The sequence below is a fragment of the Neomonachus schauinslandi genome, chromosome 15, assembly GCF_002201575.2.
Source record: "Neomonachus schauinslandi chromosome 15, ASM220157v2, whole genome shotgun sequence".
In the NCBI taxonomy this organism is placed as follows: Eukaryota; Metazoa; Chordata; class Mammalia; order Carnivora; family Phocidae; genus Neomonachus; species Neomonachus schauinslandi.
In genome coordinates, this window is record NC_058417.1 from 49070419 (window position 1) to 49095812 (window position 25394).

Genomic DNA, 25394 nt, shown 5'->3' on the forward strand with positions numbered 1-25394 from the left:
TTTAGATTATAAGTTATACACAATCCTAGTGGCAGTACAGTTTAAAACACAAACTTGGGAGCCAAAAAGCCATAGTTTGAATTAGCTTTGCCACTAATTAACTGAATTTTGGAAAGTCACTTAATCTTCCCGTGCTTCAGTTTCATTTTTAAATTGAGACAGCAATTGCACAAATCTCATATGGTTGCTACAAATTAAATGGATTCATATTAGTATATCACTTAGAAGCAATGCTTGGCAGGCACCTGGGTGGTTCAGTCAGTTAAGCGTCTGCCTTCGGCTCAGGTCATGATCCCAGGGTCCTGAGATCAAGCCCCACATCGGGCTCCCTGCTCCACAGGGAGCCTGCTTCTCCCTCTCTGTCTCTCATGAATAAATAAATAAAAACTTTAAAAAAAGAAAAGAAATGATGCTTGGCAAATAAGTTATAAATATTTATTATATAAAAATGAAATCTCCTACTATGATTAACATAATAAAAATTCGCACTTTCTTTAACTTATTTTTATTCAAGGGGAAAGTCTGTAAATATACATCTTTCATAAATATTACCTGTGGTCAACACAGATACAACAAGACAGATATATGGAATGCTAAGTTCACATGTTTAGAAACCAACAAATAAAAGTGGGGTCTGAAAAATATTAAATCAGAAAACATGACTTCTTCCTCAATGTTTTTCTTAAAGGAGCTGTAATATGTATTCTGTACATCTGACAGTAGACAAACCAAATCCTAACTGTAAAGACTTAGGGCATATTGTTAAAATATGGTTTGGCTTTTTCTCTCTCTCAAATAAATAAATAAAATCTTTAAAAAATATATATGGTTCGGCTTTATTTCCTTCATCATATTACCTGTATAATGGCAGCATCTATGGATGCTTGTAAAACTGTGAACCCTGAGGTCCAGTACTGAGCAGCCTCACATGATGTTGAACAGCCAGCTATGGGGACAAAATGTGAGACATAAGTATTTGCACAACATGTAAGTGCTTTCTTTTAAAGATAACATATGGAGGGTTACTAAAGCAATATAATTAATCAATCTCCATAGGATCGAAGAATAAGCAATTGCCCTTTGAAGGCAAAGAATAGCACATTCCCAATTATTTATTTGAAATTTTTGAAATAAAAGAGTTACATAGAAAGAAATCAACTGTAAGCATGGTTATTTAAAATAAGTCACTTTTCTGTTTCAAGGTAAGTCACTCTACAGTGACTTAGTCAGATTCAAAGCACTTCCAGATGCCAGGGGAAGTCCAGGTTAAGAGGACAGGAAGAAATAAAATTTTCTAAGGGCCTTTTGGAATCAAGTCACAAATACAGTACTCAGCATAAGGGACTTTAACACTGCTCAATAAATGTTTGTGGTTGATAGTATCTCTTCAGAGGTTTAAGCAGTGAAGGCTGTTTTCCATGATATAAACATAAAACTAATAAAGTTCACTGGTCCAAGACCTTGAAATTTAAAAATATGTAGCACACCACATATGAAAAACAATTACATGGAGAAAAAAAATGCCGATTCAGAAAGTCATATAATTCAAGATAAAATTTTGCTTTCTGTTACTGTAATTAAAATATATACAAATGTATTAAAATTAAAATGGATGTTACATAAATTATATTTCATATTACATGTAGATGTAGACGGATATTTGTTTATACATATACATTTATGCTATACTTGACAGTTTTCTTCTCTTTTTTTTTCTCTTAACCAGTAAGTACAGTTGAAAATGCCAATGTTGGACCCCATCAAATTCTGCATATGAACTAAAAGCAGCAAAGATATGCATTTATTTGATTTACAAGATTACTTAAGGCTATTTACCTCTTGAATCCATATAAATAGAAGATACTGGAATTATATCAGGAAAAAAACGGAGTTCGTAGGACATGAAGTCTTTGAAAACCACACCCACAAAGTTGTTGGGCTTAGAAAGACTGGATACTAACAATTCTTTTTCATTTACATATTCTTCAGTAATTATGACTGTAAAATATTGTAACAATAAAGTTAACTCACAAATTAAAAGTTTAGTACCAAACAACAGACCAAATTTAGCATGATATTTGATGAATATAGTATTTTATAAGCACTTCTGTGTTATTCTCTAACTTTCAAGAAAATAGAGCCATGAATATACTACATAATAATGAATAATAGTACAATTTCAGACACTATTTCTCAGCTGTCATCTGAGTACATAAATTATGTGTCTGTGTAACACATAAAAGTTATTAATATGATGAAGTTTAGCATAAACTTTATTATGCAGTATATGTAGTTCATTTATCTATTTCAAAGTAACTTCTTGATAAGTGAATGGATATTTTATTTTCAAATATTTCTTCTGAAGAAGAAAATTCCATTATCCTTCTCAGAAACCAAATATGTACTCTGGTAATTAAGACACACTCTCCCTTGAATAAAAATTGCCATTTCAACCCCAGACTGCTTGTTCCTTTCCTAGAAGATATATGGAGAAAATAATCTCTGAGATTCCTTTCACATCAGATAATCTCAATTTTTTAATGTTTTCTTAGAGTTTTATTTACAAGCAACTAGTCTTCACTAAAGAAGTTTCAGGACATGTGGTGAAATAGAAGAACACAGGATTATGTGCTTAACTGTGTTATTTACTAGCTATATGAGCAGAGATAAGCAATTTAATTCTCCAAACTTCAGTATCCTCATCCCTAATACCTAGCTGATCACACTGGTTGATAAGATCAAATGCAATTACAAACATAAAAATGCTCTGTAAATTATAAAGTATTACTTCAATGTTAATTCATGATTTTCTGGACCTTTAAGTTGGACACAGATTGATCTGAATAAAGAGGGTGTTAGTTCAACATCTTACCAGTCATGTTACCATATATGGATGCATGTCCCACTTTCAGACAGTTCTGTGGTTAAAAAGACAGAACTTTTTAAAAAAAAAAAAATCTATATATAGGGGTGCCTGGGTGGCTCAGTCGTTAAGTGTCTGCCTTTGGCTCAGGTCATGATCCCAGGCTCCTGGGATCGAGCCCCGCATCAGGCTTCCTGCTCTGCGGGAAGCCTGCTTCTCCCTCTCCCACTCTCTCTGTTTGTGTTCCCTCTCCCACTGTGTATCTCTCTGTCAAATAAATAAAATCTTTAAAAAAAATCTATATATATTTCTACTATTTTAGCATCTAAGTTAATACACACTGACTTGGGTTTCTTTGGTGTATATGCTTTCCTCTAACTCAGAATTACCAAAGAATTTTTTTCTCAACATTTCTCATCAGTTTTTTGAGCTAGCATGCTAAATGCTATGGCTATCCATGCTACTTGTGCTTAGGGAAACCAACAAACATATACCAATAAGATATTAAGTAGTAATAAGACGGAAAGAAACCAATAGGGGAAAAGTTATCTGGCTCCTGATTGTATAAGCATTATCTATTCAGTGATGCATTATCCAAAACTATGATGATACATACTAGAAGTTAATTAAAACTACCTGATTATATAGGACAATATGTTAATTCGTTATTTTCAACAATTTAGCATTTCATTAAATTAATCATCATAGTAGAAATTGTCACTTTCTTTAGTTCTTGTCTTGGGTTCTCTCACAGCCACGTCAGGCTCATTAGTATGAAATCACTTACACTGTTATCCAGTCTATTTCTTGTGAGAAGTACAAATTGAGTGAAATAGACTTAGATACTTAGCCACAGTCCTAGTCTCCAAAGATAAGTACCACTTCTGTTTACACCTTATACCTCCATAAACAGGAATGGCAGTCTGAAATGATTACTGCTCTGTAATCTTTATACCTCTAGCTTCTTCTTATATGAGTCAGAATCAAAATGAAATATGCCTCCAAATCTTTTATCCTGTACAAATGTGCTTATTTTATAAATGGTCTGATAATTAAATATAAAATATTAAGGGGTGCCTGGGTGGCTCAGTCGGTTAGGCGGCTGCCTTCAGCTCAGGTCATGATCCCAGGGTCCTGGGATTGAGTCCCACGTCAGGCTCCCTGCTCAGTGGGGAGCCTGCTTCTCCCTCTCCCTCTGCCTCTCCCCCTAGCTTGTGCGTGCTCTCTCTCTCTCAATCTCTCGCTCTCTCAAATAAATAAATAAAATCTTTAAAATATATATATATATAAAATATTAAGACCTATGCAACATGCTTCAGCAGGACTGAATGATTTTAATAATTTTTATTAAACTATATTTTGGTGAGGGGACATATCTTCAAGTGTTAAGAGTGTAATTTACTCAATAAAGCAAGCAGAAAAATACTGTTATAGATAGAATCCATATATAAGCTCACAATACCCTCAGGAAGGTGGTCAGTAGAAACTTTCTGCATGATGTTTCTTGTAATATTAGTCACTGGAGTATATCCCAGAATTAGGTTAGAGAGCATAGATTTGTCCATAGGGTTAAGTTCTATATCAGGCACTTCTTCGTATCTCTTATTTGGATGCATCATACTAATTAATATTAACCAAAATAAAAAAAATAGTGGAAAAAGAATTTCCTATAATAAAGGAGACAAACAAAATGGTTACAAAATATACCAATGGCAGCAAATACCATCAAGATCTCTAAGCAAACAATGTAATACTAAGGAAAAAACAGGAGGAATTTGGGTATTCTTTCTTAAGCACAAAAAGTAAAAGCAATTCTATCCTGAAAGAAATATTGTGTTGAGCATCTCACCTAACTCAACAGGAATATTAGACAAATTTTCCTTTATATTCAGTTTCACTGAAATACTTTAAAATTCAAGTCACATAATAAATTAAAATGACATAAACACTAATATTTAAAGATCTCAGATTACTAAATGTAAAATATAATAATAAATTTACTTGTATATAACATTATTTAAATTAACTTACCAAACAGCCCTAGTAGGGCTCACCATAAAAATGTCTTTATTCAAATCTAATTTAAAACTCATGCCTTAATTATACCTAAATGTCTACTGTTAAAACTATACTCTGTTAAATTGAATAATCAGTTTTAACAGGGATGAACTCTTCACTGTTTCACCCTGCTGTTTAACTGTTACGCTGGCTTCAGAAAAGGAACAATATATTTTCAGCCTTTAGAATTATTAACTGGCTAGCCAGAGTTATTACTTTCTTTTATCTTTTAAAGTAATGTACATTTGTTGAGAACAAATATGTGACATAATTTTAGTAATCTTGGGTAATTCAATCCAGAGTCCAAAAGATGGGAAGTCATGGGGAATAAACTGTGGAAAAATGTTCCAAAGTTTTCTGTGGAATTTTTTTAAATTCCGTGAAACCTGGGAAATACATGTCTAAAAGTTCAAACTTAAGCACTGATATCAGAAATTAAATTTAAGGGGGCGCCTGGGTGGCTCAGTCGTTAAGTGTCTGCCTTCGGCTCAGGTCATGATCCCAGGGTCCTGGGATCGAGCCCCGCATCGGGCTCCCTGCTCGGCGGGAAGCCTGCTTCTCCCTCTCCCACTCCCCCTGCTTGTGTTCCCTCTCTCGCTGTGTCTCTCTCTCTCTCAAATAAATAAATAAATAAATAAATAAGAAAAAAAAATTAAATTTAGGAATCTTTATTAAAATTTTTAACATTCCAAAAGCTTTAGGTAATTTAGGTACTTTTCTATACTGACACAAGTTTTATTTCCCAAGCATATTAGAGAGACCTAATACCATAAAATTATAATAAAAATGTATCCAGAAGAATAAACCCTCTCTTGATGATGGAACATGTCAGTGCAAAAACTGCAATAAGGCATAAGAAAGTCATTTAATTTACCTGAACACTACTTTTTTTAGTCCTGCATTTGATTAGGTAATTCTTCAGTAGGAGTGTTCTGGTCTGTCTCCAAACTCCCACCTCCCTAATTGCAGTAGCCATGTTTTCTGGATCAGTCTGTTAAAAGAGTAGATGAAAAAAACTGGAACCACACAGTCAAGCACATGCCATTTAATAGCAAAACAAACAGATGTTTCAGTCTCAGGTTAGATGGAATTAAGCATACTCCAAGCTGTCTCTCCTACCTGGACAGAATACAGGGAACAGCAATTTGAAGACCCTGAAAAGTAAATCGCATGTGAAACAAGAGGGAACCAGAATTCAAAATCCCCACAACCAACAGTGAGCTCACCACTTTTTCTCTCTTCGTATCCCCCAAACTGAATGCCCTGGAAGTAGGCACTGGGGCAGAGAAACCAAGGTCCAAAAGCTCTCTAGTTCTGGCTTGAGAACTCGGAAAATTTGCTCAGGGAGAATGGGAAAATACCCCAACATTTTTTCTTTTCTACATTCTCCTATGCCCCATCTCCAAGCAATCACCTGATAGCAGTGTCAGACTGCAGTAATGAAAGCTTAATGCAGCCCCAACTCTGAGGCTTCTCTCCAGTAAGTGGAGCTATAGCTCCAAAAGGGTGGAACCAAATCCCAAGGCGTTCTCATTCTCCTACCACTGGGCCCTGGATGTGGTGGATGCAGATGCACAAGTATGTGGCCCAATGGGGCAAATAAACCTAGCATTCTGGCTGTAGGATGGAAATGAGAAGCCATAGGGAATCCAAAAGTAGTAGGGAGAGCAAATAAAAAGAAGAGCTCAGGAAAGCAACATATAAAGTTGTTTATTAACTCCTGGACTAACCCCCAAGCCGGGCACACATGGATCTAATCCTATTCTGTGTACCAAAGACCTGAGGAACTGAACTAAAAGCCAGACTACTGCCCAGATCCAGAATGATCATCAGGTGGCATACACAGGACAGATCCAAACTAACTACAAGGGCTTTTGAAAACTAAACTGAAATCAGAACCACAGCTCAAAGAATGCAGATGAAACCTGTGACCTGAACCTAACCAGGCTGACCAGCATGCTAGAAGAAATTATCAACACTCTCCATATAATCAAAACAAAGCCCAGTCTCATACAATCCAAGGCAACTCAGCAAAAGAAATGGGTGGAAAATATCAACTCTATTAAGAAAAGAAAAATCAACAGATGCCAATGCCAAGATGACAAATTTTGGAATATTCAGACAAAAACTTTAAAGTAGATATTTAAAAAGTGTTCCAGCAAACAACAGCAAGCACTCTTAAAAACAATGAAAAATAAAAAAATCTCAGCAAAGAAATACAACATAAAGTAGCACCAAATAGAAACTTTAGAACAGGGGCACCTGGGTGGCTCAGTTCTTAAGCGTCTGCCTTCGGCTCAGTTCATGATCCCAGGGTCCTGGGATCAAGCCTCACGTGGGGCTCCCTGCTCAGCGGGGAGTTGCTTCTTCCTTTCCCTCTGCTCCTCTCCCTGTTCATTCTCTCTCTCTCTCACTCAAATAAATAAATAAAATCTTTAAAAAAAAAAAACCTTAGAACAGAAAAACACAATAACAAATAAATAAAACCCATGGAATGGGCTCAACAGTAGAATGGAGATAATAGAAAAAGTCAGTGAATTTCATAGACTAATAGAAGTTATCCAGTCTGAACCACAGAGAGAAAATAGGTTTTTTAAAAAATTACAGTGTCTTAGAGAACCATGGACAATAACAAAAGTCTAACATTCAAATTATCAGAGTTCCAGAAAGGAGAGAAGAAAGAGTGTTAATGATGAAAAATACTTTGGGCAAGAGATAAAAATCTGCAGGTTCCAAGAGGCTTAGTGAATCCCAAACAGTACAAATCAAAGGAAATCCATAACCATACACATCATAATCAAACCATTAAAAATTAAAGATAGTAAAAAATCTTGAAAGCAGTCACAGAACCATGCATTTCCTATAGAGGAATAATGACTTGAAGGAGAGCAGATCTCTCCTAAGAAACTCTATGGCAAAACTGGAATACTTATACACTGCTGGTGGGAGTGCTGATTCAACTACTGAGGAAAACAGTTAAACATAGAATTACCATTATCACCCCACTATTCCCCTTCTAGATATATACCCAAAGGAACACTTCTAGGTATATACCCCAAAATACTGAAAACAGGGAATCAAATAAGTGCATGTTCATGCAGGTTCATAACAGCCCTATTCATAATTGCCAAAGGTAGAAACAGCCCAGACGTCCATAAACAGATGAATGGATAAATGAATTGTGATGTATACACACAATTAAATATTATTCAGCCATAAAAAGGAATGAAATACTGACATATGCTATGACAAGGATGAACCTCCAAAACATTATGCTATGTGAAAGAAGCCAGACACAAAGATCAAATATTAGGTGATTCTGTTTATATGAAATTTCCAGAATATATAAAGCCATAGAAATGAAATGAAATGGAGATTAATGGTTGCCAGAGGCTGGGGAGAGAATAGAAAGAAACTGCTTAATGAGTAAGGGGTTTTACTTTGAAGTGATGGAAACAAATTTCACCTTAATTTCTTTTTTAAACAGAATGACCTAAGGATGCCTGGGTGGCTCTGTTGGTTAAGCATCTGACTTCAGCTCTGGTCAGGATCTCAGGGTCCTAGGATTGAGCCCCAAGGCTGACTCCTTGCTCAATGCGGAGTTTGCTTGTCTCTCTGCCCCTTCCCTAGCTCATGTTCTCCCTCAAATAAATAAAATCTTTAAAAACAAAAACAATATGACCTAAATCATTGTCTCAGGTCCAGTATCCCTCTTCCAGCCTAACTTTACCCTTTGAAGGTCCCTGGAGCTCTTTCTGCCAGTGGACCTCTGTTGGAGCTACCTCAATTTTTCAAAGAGGTTATAGTAAAGCTGAACCTAAGAGAAGTGGCCAGAGTTTCAGCTGCTATCTCTGTGGTCCTTATTCCAATTTGCTTACCCCAGTAACCTAGAATCTCTACACACCAAAGGGTATTGAGAGGGCAGCTTGAAAAAGACAACAAAAAAGTCCTGTTAGGCCATTTTCTAGAACATTAATTGTTGCCTTGTTGTATATAAACCTATTTGATAGGGGCCACTGGTGTGACTTCCCTCCAAAACAAGAACAATCCATTCCAAGCTGGCTGACCATCTCCACCTAGATAAAAAAAGCAGGTAACTTTTTAGAGGCAGCTCGTCTTACTCAAAAAAAGTAAATATAAATTAAGTTTGGATTAAATAAGTATCCTTTTGATGTGCACAAAGACAAGAGAGATTTTTTTAACAACGGAATTATGGACAACTTTTACTTTCTTTGTGCTTTTTTTCCCCATTTTCTCAATTTTCCTATTAATATGTGTTACTTATGTACTAAAAAAATTATAGTGGTGCCTGGCTGGCTCACTCAGAAAAACATGCAACTCTTGATCTCAAGATTGGTAGTTCAAGCCCCACACTGGGTGTAGAGATTACTTAAAAATAAAAAAATCTTTAAAAAAATTACACAATTAGACATACTGTAAAAAATATTAAATAAGTACATTAAAAACAGAACTAATAAACCAGTCAAGAATGGAGGATACATTAAAAATAAATTCTTCCAACAGGCTCATTAATGTTATGTTAGATTCTGTAAAGAACAGATAATCATCTCTAGGCCAAAAAGAAGAAACAAACAAAAAAAGAAAAACTACACTCATTCAAGGATGATTTACTACAACACAAACAGAAACATTAACCAGTACAGCAAGAACATTCTCATTATCTGCCAAAACACACTGATTTAGTGGGCACCAATGAATTATTCATTCAAATTGAATGCTGCATGCTTAAAGTCTTCATTTTTAGAAAACAGGCTCCTCATAAAGTTGCTGATGGACTCACAAATATTTTTCTTCCTTGAGAACTGCTCCCTGAACTCAGGGTTTTGTCTTTAACAGGCTTGTCTGAAGTTCATGAACACTTGCACCTACCCTACCACTAGTTAGGGCTTTTTACAGCAAAACTTACTTCTACCCTCTGATGTGGGAAACAAAGGCAGAAGGAAATGTAGATAAAATTAAATGTCCTTATAACCTGCAGCTCAATGACAAATAACTCGAGGCAGGCAGAGCATAACATTCCTCCAGGAAGCTCCCACCTGTCTTAGCATTAATGTCTTGGGTAGAGGGAAAAACTACCTCAGATTAACAGCCAGGCCTCCACCATCCTGAGAGCCTTCTTTAGCATATGAAAATCCTTTTGAAACTTCCCTTTGTCTTTACTTCCCCCAACCCCAAGTATATAATCAGTTGCCCCTCACAATCACAGATCAGCGGGTCCTGCCCATGGGTCCTGTCCCCATGCTTTAATAAAACCACCTTTCGCACCAAAGACATCTCAAGAATTCTTTCCTGGCCATCAGCTCTGGACCCCAACACTACTCCAAAAACACATCACCCTCCACCCTCCCACCATGCCAAGAGACACACAAACCACTGCCATCCCTACCACTACCACCTCTATGGCTGGAAGCATGGAATTTTTAACTAAGTAAGATCCAGAGACTGGGAGTCATGTAAACAGTTACATTAATGGACACATTTAAGAAAGTAAGTTCAGGGGCACCTGGTTGCTCAGTGGGAAAAGCACGCAACTCGAGTTTGAGCCCAATGTTAGGCATAGAGCTTACATTAAAAAAAAAAAAAGTTCATGCACTTCATGTACTCTTGGTACTATGCTTTCCCCTAAAGTATGATACCTCCTGTGCCCAAAACTTGGTTTTTCTTTCTTAGAGTATGTGAAATGCCCTATTATCCACCCAATATATTTTATTTTCACATAAGCTAGCCAGAATCACATTCTGTTCTTCACAACTAAGAACACTTAACTAATATAACAGTATAACGTGTTCTTAAGTCCATAGTTAAACTATTCATAAGGACAAGAATGATTTTCAAAGTGAGCATGATAAGGGGAATGTTAAAAATCTGTCTACCTCCTCTCCCTACTAAGTGAAGAATTCCACTGATACTATTGGGAATGCCTAAGGGCAGATAAAAAGTTGGGAACCACTAAATGATGTAGAGTTCTTCAAGTTACTTTAAAATAATATTAACAGGGTAATGTTTCTATAGAAGAGAACACACAGTAACTAATCAAAGAAGTCACTTCGGCGTCTATCCAATTCTCAGTTTTACATCCTTTCCCCCAAAGCACAAAATCCCTCTAAGTAAAAGGTGCTTTCACGTCGTTTCCCTTCTGCTCCTGAGCTCTCTATTCCTTAGGTAGATTTTTCTGTCCTCATCCTTTTCCTTAGTCAAATCGTGCTGCATTAAGTTGTACCCAGGTCTCCCAGGTCTCTCTCCTACTTACTGGCTAGATAATCTAATCAATCTGATGCTGAGTTGATCCATTATCATCAGTCATCCCTCTCCACCAAAAAAGATTCAAAATCAAAGCAAACATAAATGGAGCTAACAGCTGTCTTAATATTTGATACTTTGATACTTTAAAAAGATTTCTATTTTGAATTAAAATAATACCTTTTTAACAAGAGGTTAACTTATCGGGTAAAATCCCAACCTTACTCCTTCATCTACTTCCCTGTGGAAGAGTAGGAGTCTGTATTTAAATTGAGAGGCAGTGCAAGCCCATAGAGGGCTGATGAGTTCCAGCAGGCTGGCACTACTCTCCCCTGCCCCAGCACACACACAATCAAAGAACAATGGGCATAGTAAATCCAAGCAGCATCTTCAGACATGCTGAAAGAAACTGGAATCAGTAAGCATTTACATAAAAACAATACCACGAGGAGACACCAAAGTCTAAAATCCCAACAACAAATAATGCAGTATAAGAGTATGACCTCCGGGGGGCGGAGCAAGATGGCGGAGGAGTAGGAGACCTGGATTTCGTCTCCTCTCAGGAATTCAGCTGGATAGGGATCAAACCATTCTGAACACCTACAAACTCAACAGGAGGTCGAAGAAAAGAAGAGCAACAACTCTCTCATCAGAAAAGCGACCACTTTCTGGAAGGTAGGACGTGCGGAGAAGTGAATCCGAGGCGATATTCGGGAGGAGAGACGGCGGGGGAGGGGCCTCCGGCGGCCGCTTCTGGCAAGTGATAGAGCAGCGGAGCACAAAATCGGAACTTTTAAAAGTCTGCTCCGCCGAGGGACGTCACTCTGGTGGCTAAGCGGGGGGTGGAACCCTCCGGGACAGTGTGGTCTCAGGACCCTCGGGGTCACAGAAAGACTGGGGGTGCCTGAGTGTGGCAGAGCTCCCAGGTATCGGAGCAGGGAAGCCGGCTGCAGAGGCGGAGCCCAGGCGCGGGCTCTCAGCTCGGGGTTGCCATAAACTGTGATCCGCGGCACAGTCAGGCCACTGCTCCTCCAGCAGGGACCCAACAAGCGGCAGATCCGGGGAGACTCACCTTCCTCCCCCGGGAGGAGCCGCGCGGGAGTGCACCGCAGGGATCTGCTGGGTTTGGAGACTCCACCCGGGGTCGGGTGCCAGAGATAGAAACGCGCGGTCACAGGCCGGGTGAGCGCGGAGTGCGGCTGGAGACCGGGGAGACGGGAGTGACTGACGGCTTTTCTCTGGGGGCTCACTGAGAAGCGGGACCCCGAGTTCTCGGCTCCTCCGGGGCGGAGATTGGGAGGCCGCCATTTTCACTCTCCGCCTCCAAAGCTGTACGGAAAGCTCGCAGGGAACAAAAGCCCCGGAGAGCAAACCCCAGCAGATTACTTAGCTGGGAGGGGGCAAGGGCGGGGCAATTCTGCCTCCGGCAAAGACATTTGGAAACCACGGCAACAGGCCCCTCCCCAGAAGATCAGCGAGAACAGCCAGCCAAGACCAAGTTTACCCATCAATGAGAACGGCAGAACTCCAGCTCTAGGGGACTACTGCACATAGAATTCATGGCTTTTTTACCATGATTCTGTAGTCTTTCAAAGTTAATTTTTTTTAACTGTCTTTTTTTCTTTTTTTATTCTTTTTGAATTTTTCTTTTTCCCTTTTTCAACCAACATCTTATCAATCCCTTTTTTTTTTTTTAAAAAAAAACATTTTTATTTTTCATTTTTAGAGTCATATTCTATCCCTTCATAGTAGTTACCCATATTTTTGGCTTATATATATAAGTTGTTCTCTCTTTAAAATTTTGAGATAGTTTCTTCTAACAGATCAAAATATACCCTAAATCTCTAGTATATGGTGTTTTCTGTTCCCCTGCCTGATCACATCCTCTCCCTTTTTTTTTTCTCTTTTTTTAAATCCTCTTCTTTCTTTTTTCAAACAACTTCTTATCAATTCCTTTTATAAAATTTTTTATAATTTCCATCTTTACAGTCATATTCCATCCCTTCATCATATCAACCCTTATTTTTGTACATATATAAGTTTTTCTTTCTTTAAAATTTTGGGAGGCACTTTCTTCTAAAAGACCAAAATACACCCCAAATCTAGTGTGTGGCACTGATCATATTTGATCACATTCTGGTTTTTTTTGTTGTTGTTTTGTTTTGTTTGTTTTTATCTTTATCTTTTTCTTTTTTTTCTTTTTCTTTTTTCTCTCTTTCCCTTTCTTTTCCCACTGCTTCAGGTTTTTTCTGATTTGTTTAGAGTATATTTTCTGGGGACGTTGTTACTCTGCTAGCATTTTGTTCTCTCATTAATCTATTCTCCTCTGCACAAAATGACAAGACGGAAAAAATCACCTCAACAAAAAGAACAAGAGGTAGTACCGACTGCCAGGGACCTACTCAATACGGACATTAGTACAATGTCAGATCTAGAGTTCAGAATCATCACTTTAAAGATACTAGCTGGGCTTGAAAAAAATATGGAAGTTATTAGAGAAACCCTTTCTGGAGAAGTCAAAGAACTAAAATCCAACCAAGTAGAAATCAAAAAGGCTATTAATGAGGTGCAATCAAAAATGGGGGCGCTAACTGCTAGAATAAATGAGGCAGAAGAGAGAATCAGTAATATAGAAGATGAAATGATGGAAAATAAAGAAGCTGAGAAAAAGAGAGATAAACAACTACTGGATCACGAGGGCAGAATTCGAGAGATAAGCGATACCATAAGACGAAACAACATTAGAATAATTGGGATCCCAGAAGAAGAAGAAAGAGAGAGAGGGGCAGAAGGTATAATGGAGCAAATTATAGCAGAGAACTTCCCTAATTTGGGGAAGGAAACAGGCATGAAAATCCAGGAAGCACAGAGAACCCCTCTCAAAATCAATAAAAATAGGTCAACACCCCGACATCTAATAGTAAAACTTACGAGTCTCATAGACAAAGAGAAAATCCTGAAAGCAGCTCGGGAGAAGAGATATGTAACCTACAAGGGTAGAAACATTAGATTGGCAACAGACCTATCCACAGAGACCTGGCAGGCCAGAAAGGACTGGCAGGATATATTCAGAGCACTAAACGAGAAAAATATGCAGCCAAGAATACTATATCCAGCTAGGCTGTCATTGAAAATTGAAGGAGAGATAAAAAGCTTCCAGGACAAACAAAAACTAAAGGAATTTGCAAACACAAAACCAGCCCTACAGGAAATCTTGAAAGGAGTCCTCTAAGCAAAGAGAGACCCCAAAAGCAACATAGACCAGAAAGGAACACAGACAATATACGGTAACAGTCACCTTACAGGCAATACAATGGCACTAAATTCCTATCTTTCAATAGTTACCCTGAATGTAAATGGGCTCAATGCCCCAATCAAAAGACACAGGCTATCAGACTGGATTAAAAAACAAGACCCATCGATATGCTGTCTGCAAGAGACTCATTTTCGACCCAAAGACAGCCCCAGATTGAAAGTGAGGGGGTGGAAAACCATTTACCACGCTAATGGACACCAAAAGAAAGCTGGGGTGGCAATCCTTATATCAGACAAATTAGATTTTAAACCAAAGACTGTAATAAGAGATGAGAAAGGACACTATATCCTACTTAAAGGATCTATCCAACAAGAAGATCTAACAATTGTAAATATCTATGCCCCTAACATGGGAGCAGCCAATTATATAAGCCAATTAATAACAAAAGCAAAGAAACACATCGACAACAATACAATAATAGTGGGGGACTTTAACACCCCCCTCACTGAAATGGACAGATCATCTAAGCAAAAGATCAACAAGGAAATAAAGACTTTAAATGACACACTGGACCAAATGGACTTTACAGACATATTCAGAACATTCCACCCCAAAGCAACGGAATACACATTCTTCTCTAGTGCCCATGGAACATTCTCCAGAATAGATCACATCCTAGGTCATAAATCAGGTCTCAACCGGTTCCAAAAGATTGGAATCATTCCCTGCCTATTTTCAGACCACAATGCTTTGAAACTAGAGCTCAATCACAAGACAAAAGTCAGAAAGAACTCAAATACATGGAGGCTAAAGAGCATCCTACTAAAGAACGAATGGGTCAACCAGGAAATTAAAGAAGAATTAAAAAAATACATGGAAACCAATGAAAATGAAAACACAACTATTCAAAATCTTTGGGATGCAGCAAAGGCAGTCCTAAGAGGAAAGTATATAGCAATACAAGCCTTTCTCAAGAAGCAAGAAAGGTCTCAAGTACACAACCTAACCCTACACCTAAAGGAGCTGGAGAAAGAACAGCAAATAAAGCCTAAACCCAGCAGGAGAAGAGAAATAATCAAGATCAGAGCAGAAATCAATGAAATAGAAACTAAAAGAACAGTAGAACAGATCAACGAAACTAGGAGCTGGTTCTTTGAAAGAATTAACAAGATTGATAAACACCTGGCCAGACTTATCAAAAAGAGAAGAGAAATGACCCACATCAACAAAATCATGAATGAAAGAGGAGAGATCACAACCAACACCAAAGAAATACAAACAATTATAAGAACATATTATGAGCAACTCTATGCCAGCAAATTAAATAACCTGGAAGAAATGGATGCATTTCTAGAGATGTACCAACTACCAAAACTGAACCAGGATGAAATAGAAAACCTGAACAGACCTATAACCACTAAGGAAATGGAAGCAGTCATCAAAAATCTCCCAAAAAACAAAAGCCCAGGGCCAGATGGCTTCCCAGGGGAATTCTACCAAACATTTCAAGAAGAATTAATACCTATTCTTCTGAAACTGTTCCAAAAAATAGAAATGGAAGGAAAACTTCCCAACTCATTTTATGAGGCCAGCATTACCTTGATCCCAAAACCAGACAAAGACCCCATCAAAAAGGAGAATTACAGACCAATATCCCTGATGAACATGGATGCAAAAATTCTCACCAAAATACTAGCCAATAGGATCCAACAGTACATTAAAAGGATTATTCACCATGACCAAGTGGGATTTATCCCTGGGCTGCAAGGTTGGTTCAACATCCGCAAATCAATCAATGTGATACAATACATTAACAAAAGAAAGAACAAGAATCATATGATCCTCTCAATAGATGCAGAAAAAGCATTTGACAAAGTACAGCATCCTTTCTTGATCAAAACTCTTCAGAGTATAGGCATAGAGGGTACATACCTCAATATCATAAAAGCCATCTATGAAAAACCTACAGCGAATATCATTCTCAATGGGGAAAAACTGAGAGCTTTCCCCCTAAGGTCAGGAACGCGGCAGGGATGTCCACTATCACCACTGCTATTCAACATAGTATTGGAAGTCCTAGCCACAGCAATCAGACAACAAAAAGAAATCAAAGGCATCCAAATTGGCAAGGAAGAAGTCAAACTCTCACTCTTTGCAGATGATATGATACTTTATGTGGAAAACCCAAAAGACTCCACCCCAAAACTGCTAGAACTCATACAGGAATTCAGTCAAGTGGCAGGATATAAAATCAATGCACAGAAGTCAGTGGCATTCCTATACACCAACAACAAGACAGAAGAAAGAGAAATTAAGGAGTCGATCCCATTTACAATTGCACCCAAAACCATAAGATACCTAGGAATAAATCTAACCAAAGAGACAAAGGATCTGTACTCAGAAAACTATAAAATACTCATGAAAGAAATTGAGGAAGACACAAAGAAATGGAAAAACATTCCATGCTCATGGATTGGAAGAACAAATATTGTGAAGATGTCAATGCTACCTAGAGCAATCTACACATTCAATGCAATCCCCATCAAAATACCATCCACTTTTTTCAAAGAAATGGAACAAATAATCCTAAAATTTGTATGGAACCAGAAAAGACCCCGCATAGCCAGAGGAATGTTGAAAAAGAAAAGCAAAGCCGGCGGCATCACAATTCCGGACTTCCAGCTCTATTACAAAGCTGTCATCATCAAGACAGCATGGTACTGGCACAAAAACAGACACATAGATCAATGGAACAGAATAGAGAGCCCAGAAATGGACCCTCAACTCTATGGTCAACTCATCTTTGACAAAGCAGGAAAGAATGTCCAATGGAACAAAGACAGTCTCTTCAACAAATGGTGTTGGGAAAATTGGATAGCCACATGCAGAAGAATGAAACTGGACCATTTCCTTACACCACACACAAAAATAGACTCCAAATGGTTGAAAGACCTCAATGTGAGACAGGAGTCCATCAAAATCCTAAAGGAGAACACAGGCAGCAACCTCTTTGACCTCAGCCGAAGCAACTTCTTCCTAGAAACATCGCCAAAGGCAAGGGAGGCAAGGGCAAAAATGAACTATTGGGACTTCGTCAAGATAAAAAGCTTTTGCAAAGCAAAGGAAACAGTCAACAAAACCAAAAGACAACCAACAGAATGGGAGAAGATATTTGCAAATGACATATCAGATAAAGGGCTAGTATCCAAAATCTATAAAGAACTCATCAAACTCAACACCCAAAGAACAAAGAATCCAATCAAGAAATGGGCAGAAGACATGAAAAGACATTTTTCCAAAGAAGACATCCAAATGGCCAACAGACACATGAAAAAGTGCTCAGTATCGCTCGGCATCAGGGAAATCCAAATCAAAACCTCAATGAGATACCACCTCACACCTGTCAGAATGGCTAAAATTAACAAGTCAGGAAATGACAGATGTTGGCGGGGATGCGGAGAAAGGGGAACCCTCCTACACTGTTGGTGGGAATGCAAGCTGGTGCAGCCACTCTGGAAAACTGTATGGAGGTTCCTCAAAAAGTTGAAAATAGAGCTACCATATGATCCAGCAATTGCACTACTGGGTATTTACCCCAAAGATACAAAAGTAGGGATCCGAAGGGGTACGTGCACCCCGATGTTTATAGCAGCAATGTCCACAATAGCCAAACTGTGGAAAGAGCCAAGATGTCCATCAACAGATGAATGGATAAAGAAGATCTGGTATATATATACAATGGAATATTATGCAGCCATCAAAAGGAACGAGATCTTGCCATTTGCAACGATGTGGATGGAACTGGAGGGTATTATGTTGAGTGAAATAAGTCAAACAGAGAAAGACATGTATCATATGATCTCACTGATATGAGGAATTCTTAATCTCAGGAAACAAACTGAGGGTTGCTGGAGTGGGGGGTGGGGTGGGAAGGATGGGGTGACTGGGTGATAGACACTGGGGAGGGTATGTGCTCTGGTAAGCGCTGTGAATTTTGCAAGACTGTTGAATCTCAGATCCGTACCTCTGAAACAAATAACGCAATATATGTTAAGAAAAAAAAAAAAAAAAAGAGAAGAAGAAGAAGGTAGCGGGAAGGGAAGAATGAAGCGGGGGAAATCGGAGGGGTAGATGAACCATGAGAGACGATGGACTCTGAAAAACAAACAGGGTTCTAGAGGGGAGGGGGGTGGGAGGATGGGTTAGCCTGGTGGTGGGTACTGAGGAGGGCACGTTCTGCATGGAGCACTGGGTGTTATGCACAAAAAATGAATCATGGAACACTTCATCTAAAATTAATGATGTAATGTATGGGGATTAAAAAAAAAATAAAAAAAAAAATTAAAAAAAAAAAAAAAAAAGATGAATGAATGCAGAAACTAATACAACATTGTATGTTAATTATACTTACATTATTTTTTAAAAGTTTTAAAAATAAAGGAAGGCATATTAAAAATTTAAAAAAAAAAAAAAAAAAAAAAAAAAAAAAGAGTATGACCTCCGGGGGCGCCTGGGTGGCTCAGTTGGTTGGGCGACTGCCTTCGGCTCAGGTCATGATCCTGGAGTCCCGGGATCGAGTCCCGCATCGGGCTCCCTGCTCGGCGGGGAGTCTGCTTCTCCCTCTGACCCTCCTCCCTCTCATGCTCTCTGTCTCTCATTCTCTCTGTCTCAAATAAATAAATAAAATCTTTAAAAAAAAAAAAGAAAGAAAAAGAGTATGACCTCCGGAAGCAAACCAATTAAAACATGAATCCAGCCTCTGCCACTTACTAGCCTTGAGACTCTGGGAAAGTTATTTAACTTTTCTATGTTTAAGTTTTCTCATCTGTAAGTGAAATAATAATAGTATCCACTTCTTTGGCTTATTAGAATAACTAAAAGAATTAACACATGTAAATTAAAACATGAAAATGGTGTCTGGTACATGGCAAGTAATTATACACGTTGAAAATAAGTATAACTAATATCCTCAAAAGGATAACAAAGAATATCGTATCCATGAAACAAAAACAAGGCAATTAAAAAAACACTACCTGGAACCTGGAAATGAAGCAGACTGATAGAAATAAAATTCTCAGTAGATGGGGTGAACAGCATCTGAAGCAAATCAGTGAGTTAGAAAGAACGCTGAGTAAGGAAATCTCCCAGAATGGATGGTAAAAGTGCAAAAAGCCAGAAACGATTAAGAAATCTGTTATAAAATCTGTTATAAAATTATAAAGATGGATCAGTATGACTGACTGTAGAGAGCAAGAAGGAGTCACCATGTCATGCAGGGACCTGTGTCAAACAAGAACACAATCAATTAAGGGTACTGCAGCTACGAGATATCACCACGATCAGCATCAGCTGATGACACTCCAGAATTGATAACAAGCAGAAGCAGAGGAGGTCTGCGGGGCCCAAGACTGATTAAATCCCTTTAAAAAGGGAGGATTTTTGCAGCAAACTGTCAGACTCTTCAGACCTGACCCCCTTATGTCTGACCACTTAAAAAAGACAGCTGCTGCCGAAGGCTCTGTCCAACTGATCTCCGAAGGGAACCGAGATTCTTCACTGCTCAAACACAGTTAGCAATAAGTGCCAAGAGCTGACGAGGACGACGGAGGCCTTATCTCAACCATGAGCCTACACACTGACTTTGCGTTTGGTTCGTTAACCTCCTACCCTCTGTGTTATCTTGTTTGCTGTGTGACTTGCCTTATGTTCTGCTTTGTGTGCTGAGTAAGAAGCCAAGTTAATCACATGGTGAAATGTCATGGAGTTTGGAATCCTGTAACTGCCTTATAATAATGTTAACCTTGCTTTATGACTGAATAAAGCTGACATTGTGGAAAGACAGCTTGGTGTGTGCACCTTCATAGTGTGTTCATGACACTGACCTAAACAAAGTAACGTTTCTTACACTTACAAGCTCTAGTCTAATCATGTGAAAATGTTAAATTTCAATAACCCTGAACTTCTATCTATTCAACTTATTAAAAATCTTAAAGAAGAAAACCCAATTGGCTGCTTGTTTCCTTTGTGACATGTAACACCTGGTTTGGCTGTTTAAAAAAAATGAAACATTCTTTAAAAAAATTTTTTTTTTATTTGACAGAGAGAGACACAGCGAGAGAGGGAACACAAGCAGGGGGAGCGGGAGAGGGAGAAGCAGGCCTCCCGCCAAGCAGGGAGCCAGATGCAGGGCTCGAACCCAGGACCCTGGGATCATAACCTGAGCCGAAGGCAGATGCTTAACGACTGAGCCACCCAGGCACCCCAAAATGAAACATTCTTAACATCGATTTTTCACAAACTTTTTAGTTAATGTTCATCTAAACAGCAATTTCAAAGCTATAGTCAGGTTTTTGTAAACAGACACAACAATGGATCTATTTGTCCTCACCCCCACAGCCCACAGTGTCTAAGCAAGCCCAAAGGAAAGGGGCCATGGGGATAAACCAGGCAATGTCTGCTCTGCATAGTAATGTGAAGTACTAACTCTACTTTAAAAGATTCCTTGCAAATTATGGGTGTTTGGGGAAATATTCTGCTTCCTCTTCCAGTGTTGAGACCATACTGGCTCTGAGAATGTTTGCCCTTTGGGAAGAAGACAGAAAAAGAATAAAAAGGGGGTGCCTAAGACTCACACTGGTAGGGTAAACACAGAAGTCCCTTCTTCTCAGCCTCATCCCCCCACTCTTCTGCAGGGTTTCAAATGGGAAATTAGAGTGAAGGAAAGATGTGGGAAGGCAGTGCTTTCTATACTGAAGCCAAAGAGAAAGAGATGATATCTGAGATGAGACCAACTCCTATGGGTGGGTGAATGAAGCTTCCTGAAAGAAAGGAGACCCATCCAGCAGAGGGGACATGAAAGTGGTGCTTCTGACAGACGTGTGTAACTGAAACAAGGCTGCAAAGTTAGAAATGAGGTGTGGCCAGTGAGGGGACAACTGTGAAGACTTTAACTTGTCATGTGCCTTCTCCTAAACCATAAGAAATGCCATATTTAGCACAGGGCTCTAAATGTCTTCTTTATGCACTCTAATTCTCTTTAATTATCTCAAGCTTTATAGCCTTATAAAGGCATTCAGAAGAACAAAAGGAAAAGGCAAGAAAAGATGCTTAGCCAGCCCCACATTTGACACTGTCTGTAAGTAGGAACAGGATCTCACATCCAGGAGTTCACTCACTCGTGATAGAGTTCATGAAAGCCACGGGAGAGTTGTGAATGGAGGAAAGGACTACACAACATCAAAGGAGCTTTTTGAGTAGACAACACATAGGACTTTCTCTTTTGCAGCATATACCAGAAAAGGATCCTTGAAAGCACAGGCTAAGAACTGAAATACAATAAAACTTCTAATGGCATATTTTTAACAAATCATACTTTTTGGAAAACTTGTAATACCTGATATAGTTCCAGGGCAAAGACGTACCAGACCAGTATCTTTAAAACTGTCTAACAAAGCCAATTCTTAAAACAATGCTAAAAGCAATGACAGACACACAGAGTACACAATTATTCTTAAACATTTTACGTTACATTCCATTGCTCCACAGCATACCTGGGGAATGCATTAAGTTTGTTGTAGAGCTTTTAAATAATAATTAGATCTGTCTTAAACACCTAGTATCACTAAAGGTTTAATCAAATATTTAACTTTCCTAGATAAAAACAATTCATACTAAATCTATAAATTGCAGGAAAATTCAAAGCCCACTAAAGCTCACCTTCCTTTTCTAATGTATTGATAATTAAGACTAGAAGTGATATAATCCAGTATTCAGTATCAAATATTCATTTGTTTATTAAAGAAATATTGATTACTACATTATACCTGCTGTGAAATATATTTTACCTTTCTCAAAGCAATAAGAAAAAGCGGAAGACTGTTAGAAATAATTGTTAGAAATTATTTGGAATGTATTAGTTTTATTTCTGAGAGAAATGAATCAAGATTATATCCTATAAAATAAAGAAATTGAGTTGTCCTGGTAAGAGATGTGGTCAGTCACCTTTTTAGCAAGCTTCAAAGGTTTTTGGAAAGGCTCTTTGCTGAAAATGTTCCCCATCTCCAACAGATAACTGTCTGAGGTTACTCCTAGTCCACCAAGCAAAGATGATTAACACTACTTTCTTCCACTTCCATAACCAATCAATAAACTAACTGCAGTTACCATACTGTGTCCTCATCATTATTTGTTTACATGTCTTAATCTTGAACTTGACCATGAGATTCTTGACCAAAAAAGACTGCTTTATCTTTGCTTCTCTACCACCAATGGTAATATTATAACCAGTATCTTCTTACTGCAAATTCCTTTATTAAAGGGCTTGCTAAGAATCCTTATAGATCAAAGGTCTGCCAACTACAATGAAGGAGGTAGGAGCTAAATCCAGAGCAGAGCCTGTTTTGTACAGCCCATGAGTTAAAAGTGTTTTTCACATTATTAAATGGCCGGGGGAGGAGGAAATCAAAGAATAATACTTGTGACATGTAGAAATTACATGAAATTCATATATCATGACTATAAATAAAGTGTTATTCAAATACTGCCATGCTCACCCGTTTCTGTATTATGATTGCTTTTGTGCTCCAATAGCAGAGTTAATTGATACAAAGACCATACAGTCCACAAAACCTAAAATATTTACTATCTAGCTCTTTACAGAGCTGACCCCTGTTACAGATTAAAGGAGGGAGAAAGAAGAAAAGTGGCACATTCATTTAACACTCACTGAGAAATTTATGCATCAAACATAATGGGAAAAAATAGACACTGTCAATGACTTTGCAGATAGATAAAATTTAATATAATGTATTAAGTCCAATTGGGGAAAGAATGGAATGGAAATTTCAGGCAAAGAAAAAAGAAGGGGAAAGCTAGAATCCAAAAGGGCTTGACTTGTATAAGGAACAGGGATTCCTGTGATGTGGCCGAAGCATGGGCAAAGTGAACTAGGGCAAAGGGGGCAGGTGTATTGCGCTAGATGACACTGAAAAGACAGGCTCTGGAGATGGGTTGTGAAACACCCAGTACGCAAAATTAGATTAGACACCTTCACTTTGTGCACCCACATATAGCACCCTGTATTTCCTCTACTTTGCTTTTCATACCTAAGAATAATTGTTTAACTGCCTAGCAATCATGTATTTCACTAGTGCATTCACTCTCCCAATCCCCAAACCTCCACTCCTACCAGCAGCACCACACTCAGATTAAAACCTTGATTGCTACTTCACTGAAAAAACTGAAGCCATCAGAAGAAATTTCCAAATGTCTCACTATCCTTCCTTTCCTTCCACCTCCAACTATGCCTAAGATAATGCTAAGTATTTCAACAATATTCCATTTCTGGCTAACCTGAGAACTGTTTTCGTTAAAAATCTGAACCATAAAAGCTTCAACAGAATCTGATATTTAAGGTTTATTTTTTGGAAGAGGTTAAGAATATATTTGACAGATGCCTGGAAAGAAATTCCTGCCAAATTACATCACTGGTTTCTCAACTAATAAAAGCACCATAAAATTTAACTTAACAGAGGGTAAATCATAAATACTCCCTTCTTCTCATGTTTTAAAATTTACTGAAGGTAATATAATAATAAAACAAAATACTGTCAACATGACTTAACCTGAATTTTATGACAGTATTTTGTTGTCGTTGAACGGGAAAACAACAATGCAATGGTGCCCACATAACCAGTCATCCCATCCCTTTTCTAACATATAATATAGGTTCCTAAAAGCTTGAGCTCACAACTATTTAAATCCAATTAATTTGCATGCTAGTAAAGATTATGACTTAGTAGAATATGGCAAAATTATTTTACATGATCATCCTCTCAATTAACCCAAGGGCAGAAGATTATAAAAACCGTATTCATCTTGGTACTCTTCCCACATAGTATCTGGGATAGGAAAGACATTCAAATAAACATGTATAATATTAATAAATTTGCTTTGACTCAGACTGTAAGATTTCTTATACCAAACCCTGTTTAAAGGGAAACAGACTCCAGCAGCGCAGTCAAGGATTAATTTATTGCCTTGTTAGTTTGCTTCGAACCCAACCATCCCAAGAGCCTTAACTGCCCTAACAGTGTTCTCTTGTATGGAGTCTTCCCTGAAGATACCCATCATATGGCTCTCTTGGGCAGACACAAAATATGGTGGGTAAAGAAAGCACCAGGATTTAGAGTCAGGCATCCCTGGGTTAGAATCTTCATTCTACCTTTTTGCTAATTGAGACCTTCGTAAGTGCCTTAACCTCTTTTGTGACCCATTTTCCACCTGTGCCCAACCTCAACGGCTTGCTGTCAGGATGAAATGAGATTAACACGGAGCCTGGCTCACAGCTGGGTGTCAAACACATCTCTTCTCCCCTTCTGTTCCTTCAGAACGTCCTCGACAGAAAGCACGTGATCATTTATAGTCTTTCCGACTTATTTGTTCAAAAAGGGGCATGTTAGCCTCCGGAGCACTGGAGAAACCCCCCTCCGAGCTGCTAGTGCCTCAAACCCACACATGGATACCTCCTGCCTAACCAGCTTTCTGGGACGCGGAAATCTTTTCATGCCCGAGCTCTGCCTTGCGTTTCAGGAATCAGGGCATTTCCCCCCAAATCATGTCAGGAGCCCTGCGCGTCCTCCTCTCTCCCAAACTCCCCTTCTAACACCCAGGGTAAGGAGCGGCGCGAGAGCCCCAGCGAGTGACCAGCGCTCAGCGCCTGAGGCGCTTGGAGGGAAACGTACTCGCACATTCTCCCTCCCTCGCCGCCCTGCGAGGGACCCGACCCCGTCGCGCCCAGGGCAGCCCCGCAGCCGTCCCGCGGCGGCCCCCGCACCCGCGCGTGACACCGGGGCAGCGGCCACCGCGACCCCGACGCGGCCCGCCGCAAACCGCGCTTCCTCCCACCTGGGGGCTCCTCCCGCCCCCCTCAGCTCGCCGGCTGGTCCGCCGCTCGGC

General features: G+C 38.8%; 1 protein-coding gene across 1 annotated transcript in view; it reads right to left on the minus strand.

Annotated features, from left to right (window-relative positions):
- Positions 1-25394, minus strand: part of ABCA5 (ATP binding cassette subfamily A member 5) — an 81595-nt gene that overhangs the window by 55639 nt on the left and 562 nt on the right. The window contains exons 2-5 of the mRNA XM_044921733.1: positions 5796-5912; positions 4326-4530; positions 1837-1998; positions 858-946 (exon numbers count right to left, since the gene is read on the minus strand). Of these exons, the coding sequence (XP_044777668.1) occupies positions 858-946; positions 1837-1998; positions 4326-4530; positions 5796-5897 (558 nt within the window). The 5' untranslated portion in view covers positions 5898-5912. The remainder of the gene's footprint in view (positions 1-857; positions 947-1836; positions 1999-4325; positions 4531-5795; positions 5913-25394) is intronic.